The sequence below is a fragment of the Myotis myotis genome, unplaced genomic scaffold (genome assembly GCF_014108235.1).
Source record: "Myotis myotis isolate mMyoMyo1 unplaced genomic scaffold, mMyoMyo1.p scaffold_m19_p_12, whole genome shotgun sequence".
Lineage (NCBI taxonomy): Eukaryota > Metazoa > Chordata > Mammalia > Chiroptera > Vespertilionidae > Myotis > Myotis myotis.
In genome coordinates this window covers 43,813,874-43,821,182 of record NW_023416316.1, presented here as the reverse complement: position 1 = coordinate 43,821,182, position 7,309 = coordinate 43,813,874, and the positions used below count along the sequence as shown (strand labels likewise).

General features: G+C 43.1%; 1 protein-coding gene across 4 annotated transcripts in view; it reads right to left on the bottom strand.

Moving 5' to 3' along the window:
* Positions 1–7,309, bottom strand: part of DMRT1 (doublesex and mab-3 related transcription factor 1) — a 98,547-nt gene that overhangs the window by 966 nt on the left and 90,272 nt on the right. For all 4 annotated transcript variants that reach the window (XM_036330942.1, XM_036330944.1, XM_036330945.1 and 1 more), the window contains one exon: positions 1–133. This exon is cut by the window's left edge and continues 966 nt beyond it. In XM_036330942.1, coding sequence (XP_036186835.1) covers positions 1–133 — 133 coding nt within the window. The remainder of the gene's footprint in view (positions 134–7,309) is intronic.

The window sequence follows — 7,309 nt, the reverse complement described above, 5'->3', positions numbered from 1 at the left end:
GGAGTGACCGCAAAGCTGCTGGCCTCGGAGGCGGGCTCACATTCAAGCACTCCCTTTGTGCTCTCGTTGCTAATGGGAGAGCTGCTGGAGAGGGAGACCAAGCCCGAATCTTGACTGCTGGGGGGCGAGAAGACTGGGAAGAGGGAGAGACAGAGGGAGAAGAGTGTGTTAAAAGTGTCCAGTCTTTGCACATTCAGTTTTCAATTAGGTTCCAACAAAGAAAGAGGCACTCTGCATTTCTATTTCCAGTGAAAGTGTTTTTATAGACACTCATTAAAATCCCGAGCACTTTTTTTTTAAATAAGAAAATAGAATTTCAGTGCAATATTATCTATTTAACTGTAGGGAAAAGTTAACTAGCAGAGTTCCAGTTTTATGTTCATTAAAAACAACAACAAAAAAACAGTCTGTTCCCCTCTCTTGGGGGAAACTATTTCCACCCTTCACTGAGCCCCTCCTTTATGTAAAGGATGCTAATAGAACCTGTCTTGTCAAATGATCCATCTGACAAATTACCCCAAGCAAGACTCCACCCATGTATTTCCACCATTTGACAGGTAACCCTAGTTTTCAATATATAGCACGTGAAGGTGATAGCGTATCAACTTTCCTGTGGAGATATGGGGACAAACACTTGCGGTGGCGGGGGGGGGGGGGGGGGGGGGGGGGGGGGGCCTCAGCATACATACTGTTTTTAAAAGTAAAAAGCAGTAAATGGGAGGGAAACTTTTTAAAACCACAAAACGTGTAAGAAATTGAATTATACCACACTAAAATAGAACCCAGATAAAGATTTTTAAAGCAAACCTGTGAACACAGAACTCCTCTAAAAACGGACATTAAATATGAAGGATGTTAAAGTAATAAAGTGCTGAACAATTTTTGCGACCTTACAAGCCACAACAGATACAAAATTTAAGCAAAAGGGTCTCTGACCTTCTTAACCTTAACCGAGTTCAGATGCACCCCTGGAACTCCCTTCCTGCCTGGTGTGAATGTAATTAAGGGGAAGCTGCAGTGGTAATTTCTCTCCTCATTAACTTCCTGATTGGTTTCAGCCTCAGGATTCTGCCGGGCAGTAGTTTGTCACCAATTCCAAATGGCCAATCGTTAATACTAATGTTTGTGTAACTAACTGCCAGCATCTGCCACGGCTTCTTGTACAACAATAATGGTGAAAGGGTACATTAGTGCTCCTGTGTTAATTCAGCTTGTGTTCATCAATAGGGAAATCTATGATGTAATTAGCACCATGCATTGGGAGCTGAGTGTTGAAGTCATTTGTAGAGAACTAAATCATAGGAGCTGTACTGGGTCCTGATGTGTTTGCCATCAGTACTTACTATGTTTGGAATTTAATAAGGTATATTACCACGCTGAAGAGACCCTTTTATAAGAGAACACCATTTACGCTTGTTACGAGTTTGGGAAAGTTTGCTGCAGCTAGTGAAACCACACATAGATAAAAGAATAGGGCTGGGATTTAAGAAGCAGACCTTTAACCACTCCACTGGACCAAATCATTTCAGAGAGCCCCTTTCTTCTAATGTGACATTTGGACAGACAGACGGACGGATAGTTTTGTATAGCTACCTCAATATCCAGTAAAGAAAGACATGATCTGAAAACTTAATAATTGAGTAACTTCGAAAAATAATTTAGGTGACTTCCTGAAAAGTCATTTTCATATTCACAGTACTTGTTTAGTAACTTCAGTGAAATGCAAGAGTAATAGTTTGTAAGCTCTTTTTTTTTTTTATAAAGGAGCCATTAAATGGTAGTACTTAAAAATGCCAATAAGGGTGCATATATAAATATTAAGTAACAACCAAAACACCTGGGAACTATGAATTCTGAGGCCTTCATTTCATTGCAGTTCACTAAAGGCTTCTTACTAAATTTGAATTGTTATATGGATTTACAATTCCCTGCAAATTTACGGCGAGTTATGAATTGTGTTACATGCACAAGGATACTGTATATACACAAATGTTTTCCAAAGGTGGGAGACTTTGCTATGACATCTTGTTATTTACTATACAGAGATCTAGAGCATTAAGAGCCAGCCAGAGTCCATACGTTAATCTGTCAACCTTTCATCCCCACTTCAAACCAGGGACAGCAGTTCTCTATAGAAGCAATGGGAAGGGGATGAGCATTTCCTGACTGCTCCCTGTATGCCACACACTTTATGGAGGTATCCTCTCCATTTTACGTAAGGGACCCTGTGGAAGCTGCCAAGGGCAGTGTGGCACTGGACAGACAGCCTGACCCTCTGGCTTGCTCTCGTCCCTGCACCATCCCACTCTTGTGTGCCCTTTAATCACTGGCAACTGAACCTTCCTAATCTCTGTGTGAGTTTAAAGAGGCAAACAACTGACCCTTACCAGACTAATGCAGAGGTTATAAGGAATAGATAAGGGGAGCCCCAGGCCTGCCTTTGCCTTCAGTTAGCGGCTGGCCTAGAATTCCTACCCCTCACCGAGTCACACACCTCCCACTCCCCATTTAGGGGATTTGGGCCTACAAAAGAGAGGTGGGGTAGGAATTCTGCAAAGGAAAGAAATTTGGGCCCAGACCCTCTTTTGCTCTCACTTGCCTTGTGGGTATTTTCTTGGAAAGTATTTCTATGACTTGGGGCTACAAAAATATGCAGAGTGTTGTCACCTGCACAGACTAGGGAGGCTCTAAGCAAACTTAATGCATGACTGCACTACGGAGAAGATGCAAATGAACGAACTCAACCTGTCTTGAAACACAACTATTTTTAAAAGCATTTCTCCACTCAAAATTTAAATCCATGTTATTTTACTCTGTTCAAGGCGTAGCATTGTCTTTGAATAATGGGCTGTTGAAATTAGGGATAGTATCTGTTCAACTCATTTTGGTAACACCTCATAAAAGTAGATCCAAGTGCATTAAAGATTTTGTAACTGTTTATCTTAGTAACTAAAGTCCAAAATTTATTTTACTACCATCCTTAAAGATACTCTCTCCATTTGAATGCAGCTTCATTAAACTGTGTTGGTGGAAGAGAAATAATTGATCATTGTAAATAATTTTATGCCAATTAAAAATTCAAAAGTCAAAATTATCCCTTTTTCTTTTTAAGTTGATTCTAATGAGCCCGGAACAAGGCTCATTTCAGCTCTAAAGGTTTCTCTTAATTATTATTTTTTAAATGGTAATGTCTAGCGTCAGTGGGACTGCTTAGGAAAGGGCTGTTGTTGGTAGCACTAGAAATTGCTTCAATCTTTCTGGACAGCAATCTAGTGACATGTAATAAGAACCGTAAAAGTGTTCATACCCTCTGACCTGGTAATTCCACTTTGGGGAATAAACCCTAAGAAAGAAAGAATAATTGGCCCATAGATGCTCAGCACACCACTATTTGCATCAGTAAAGACGTGCTTTGCTGTGGTGCTGGGGTGGGGGGTGGCGCTGAGGGTAGCTGCTCTTGGGTTGGGGGTCAGGAAGCATTCACAGGCAATCAACAATTCAGGATTACGCCACCCTGTAATCATCAACAGGCTCCCAGTATTTACAGAAAGGGAAGAAATGACTTCTGGAGACCGAAGTAGAGACTGAACAGGAAGAAAAAGGGAAACCTGCCCATCTGATCTTTTTACATTACAATGAAAGTGGTAAGCCTCTGAGGGTGACCCCTGTTTGAACCAGCAAGCCCTGTATCTGTTTTCTCTCAAGTAGCCTATTTGTCTACAGAAGCTAAAGGGTATTTATTATTATTTTAAAAACAAACAAAAACTTACACATAACCACTCTTACCAAGAATGTTGGGGGGGAGGGGCGGGGGGAGAACCTTAAGATGATTTCAGTGATACCATCTAAACCATCAGTATTCTTTTTGGAAAGTAATATGTACTGCCCCAAACCCCACCCCTCTGAAAAACAAAACAAAAACCACTCTAGCTGCTAAATCTTTTGACATTGCAAAGACCCCTGACTTTTAACTTGAATGATCTGTTGGAAGTCAATGGACTGGAACGAATAATTCTCTTCCAGTGATGTGAGAAAACCGGATACTCATGCTTGAGAAAAGAATTTCTCCTTCTATATACTATTAAACTCTCACTAAGAAACCATTTAAAAATAAAAATACAAGTGGCATTTTTCAATTGCTAGCAACCCTTCACTTAGATGCAGACAGGGGAAAAAAAATGCTGGCCTCTTTAGTTTCCTAGTTTACAGGCCTAAGAGTCTGATGAAAAGCTGATGAATATTTCTCAAACAACAAATTCTTCTGCTTCATGATAACCATAGTGTTTGGAAATAAAATCATGTCCAATCAATACCACTTAGCAGATATTTAATGTTTCACAACAGAACTCTTTTCCAGAGTGGAACTGTGGCCCTTCTCACTAACATTCAAAATAATTAGGATTATCTTAGCTGTCCAAAGCTTGGCAGGTTCAGTTTGCACTTTCAAACAGCATTAATTCTTGGCACTCAGAACAAGGGATAAAAGCTAAAGATATGAATGGAGATCTTTATTCAACCTGATCTATCATGGATTAGCTCATTCTTTTCCAGTTCATGCCTGCATTCTAGTTAAGAGGAAGGCTAAGCTGTAACTGATGTAATTAGAAACCACAAGCTCAGAAAAAATAGCCCATTTTTTCTTCCCCATTTACTATATATCTAGTAAAAAAAATAATCTTTGAAACAATTAAATGTTTTTTCCACATAAGTGTAATTAAAGAGGAGTGAGGTAAGCTTTCCTGAAAATATATCTTAATTGTCAGTTCTAAAATCTAACACCGATTTTATCTTAGTAACTAATGTCCAGAGGGGCCAGCTCTGCACTTTGCATACTGTGTAGAGAAGTGGCCAAGCCATGGCAAATGAGAGAGAGTTCCTGTAAATGGAATACGTACATTATCAGTGCTTCTTCCTTGATATAACTATCATAACCTTGTAAATACTGGGAATTACCATTTTTAAAAATAAAGTGAACTTAGAAAGTACATACTTATGCAGTAGCAACAATAACTCCCTCTAAATTTCTCGTATAACATGCATGCACAATTCACAAAATAATGCTAGTACATTTTTCTTAAAAAAACTCTTTTGACCCCCTTCACTAAGAACAACTTCTTAATTCTCAAAATAAAAAGAAGTCTCTCAAGCGTCCTTCTGTAGCACATGGGAGAGTCTGAGGACTGGATCACAGCCTGGCCCGCCATTGCTACAGACCAGCTTTCCTACTGCTGGAGAAACTAGGGGACGATGCACCTAGACCTACTCCCTTACCCCGACAGAGCTCAACGCAAAGGGAAGAACCTTTTTGTTTGTTATAATGTAGTACACAAAAAATGGAAACGACAGAGGGGCTCCATTCAGTCTTCCACTGCACCCGGGACCCAGGCAGAATCATCTTGGGCCAGACATTCCTCCTCCACCCCATCCTGACCCCTGCACAACAGACTCTCCTGGACTACAGCATGGCAGCTGCCAGAGCCCCAAATTCCTTCCTTATCTCATGGGCGAGGAGGAGACTCCAAAACCAACTGGGGTCTCAAAGAAAACCCACAGATGAGCAGTGTGTGTGACAGCACCCCCACCCTGACAGGGACACACACTCTCAATGAACCTCCTTAGCTCTCACCTCCCAAACACCTCTGGCCCGCCATGGGGATGGCCCTGGCTGCGCCCTCACCGCCCGTGGTGGAACTTTGTTCTCACCGACTGATTTCTTCCTGAACCCTTCCCAAAGTGAGCAAGGCTGCATATGAGGGGTTAACTCACTATTGTTTGCTCAACTGACTTGTCTCGTCCAGGAGGAAGTATCTGATAATACACACCATCAAGCATTCAAAGATTCTTGTCCACTGTGTTTTAATGAAAACAGACTCCATTTCAAAACCTGAACATAGCGTGGCTTTTACTGCTCTCTGCTAACAACATCCTGAGGTACATCCTCACTGTTAACTCTGCTCTTTTTACCTCTGGTGAAATAGCCACAGGGCACTCTGTGAAGAACTCCCTTCTACTATGGGTGAGGGACTTACGCATCCTGACCCTCAGTCCCCGCCCCCGCCCCCCCCCCCCCCCCCGGTGAAATGAGGCTAACATAGCAGGTCAGTGTGATGATGACTGCGTACACACTAGTTTCCCTGCTGCGTCTGTCTACAGTCTCAGTCTCAATGTCTTAAAGTTACGTGACTCTTGCTCTTGAAGGTGCCAGAACCCAATCGGGATTCAGTACAAGGTCTACTCACTCCAGGCCACACAGAACTTTCTGAACACCAGGGCCCAGGAAAGCATGCTCACTTCATTCTGAGTGTCACCCAGAAGGCAAAACTCCTCTCCCTTCATTACATACACTCTGCCTTTTTTCTTTTTTGGGGGGCGGGGGGGTGATAAGATGGCAGGTGTCAAATCAAAATCCAACAGCAGAATGTCTGTGGACATGCTTTATAAACCATACAAAGTGTTATCCAGTGATCATGCAAACTATCTCTTCAAGCAGCAGCAGTATTTGGAAGCAGGAAGAATCTCGTTTTTGAGCCTAAGTCTGTCTTAAAAGTTGGGAGCTTGGGAAGTACTTGGGCATGGGCTGCAATTTTCCAAAGGATCAGAGTCTCATGGATCCCAATCTCATGGTTCCTGACTGACTGAGACTTGCTGGTGTATCAGAAGTTCTGGGAAAATACAACAGAGCAGAGCTAGGATGAGGTGTGAGGGCTTTGGAAACAACTGTCTCTTATTGTCTAAAGATCTTGGACAAACCCCTTACCAACTCTCCCTGCCTTCTTTTCCTCATCTGTAATATGGGGATAGAGTAAGCACTGAAGATGGTTCTATGCCAAGTGTTGGGGCCCCCCTAAGCCCGGTGCAGCTGAGAAGCCAACAACCCTGCACAACTTTACCATCTGGTCCCCCACACGCGCGGCCTGGCAAGTGCAGCGCCTCGACAATGGATGCTTGTTGGAAACAGGCCCTATTCTTGCCTCACTTCCCAGCCTCTATCCTCTCTGCTGTCCTCACCTACCCCTGATCCCGCCCACTTCACTGCTCTGCAGTGTTTGAGGGGCAGTAGAAAGAAAGCAGCTGCTGCTCCTGCTCTGGCCTCTCCTCTGGGGCGGCAGACAGGTTTCCCACCAGGTAAGTGCACTGATGACAGCAGGTGGGCTGAGGGGGTCCTGCTCCGGGCAGGGTTCTGCTTCTCTGGGGCGGAGCCCAGGTCTGAACAGCAGCAGGTGGTGTGGAAAGACCACAAGGTCTGTCATCAGACACTAGCACCTCATACACACCTCTGAGCCTCAGTCTCTTCCATTGTAAGAGGAGG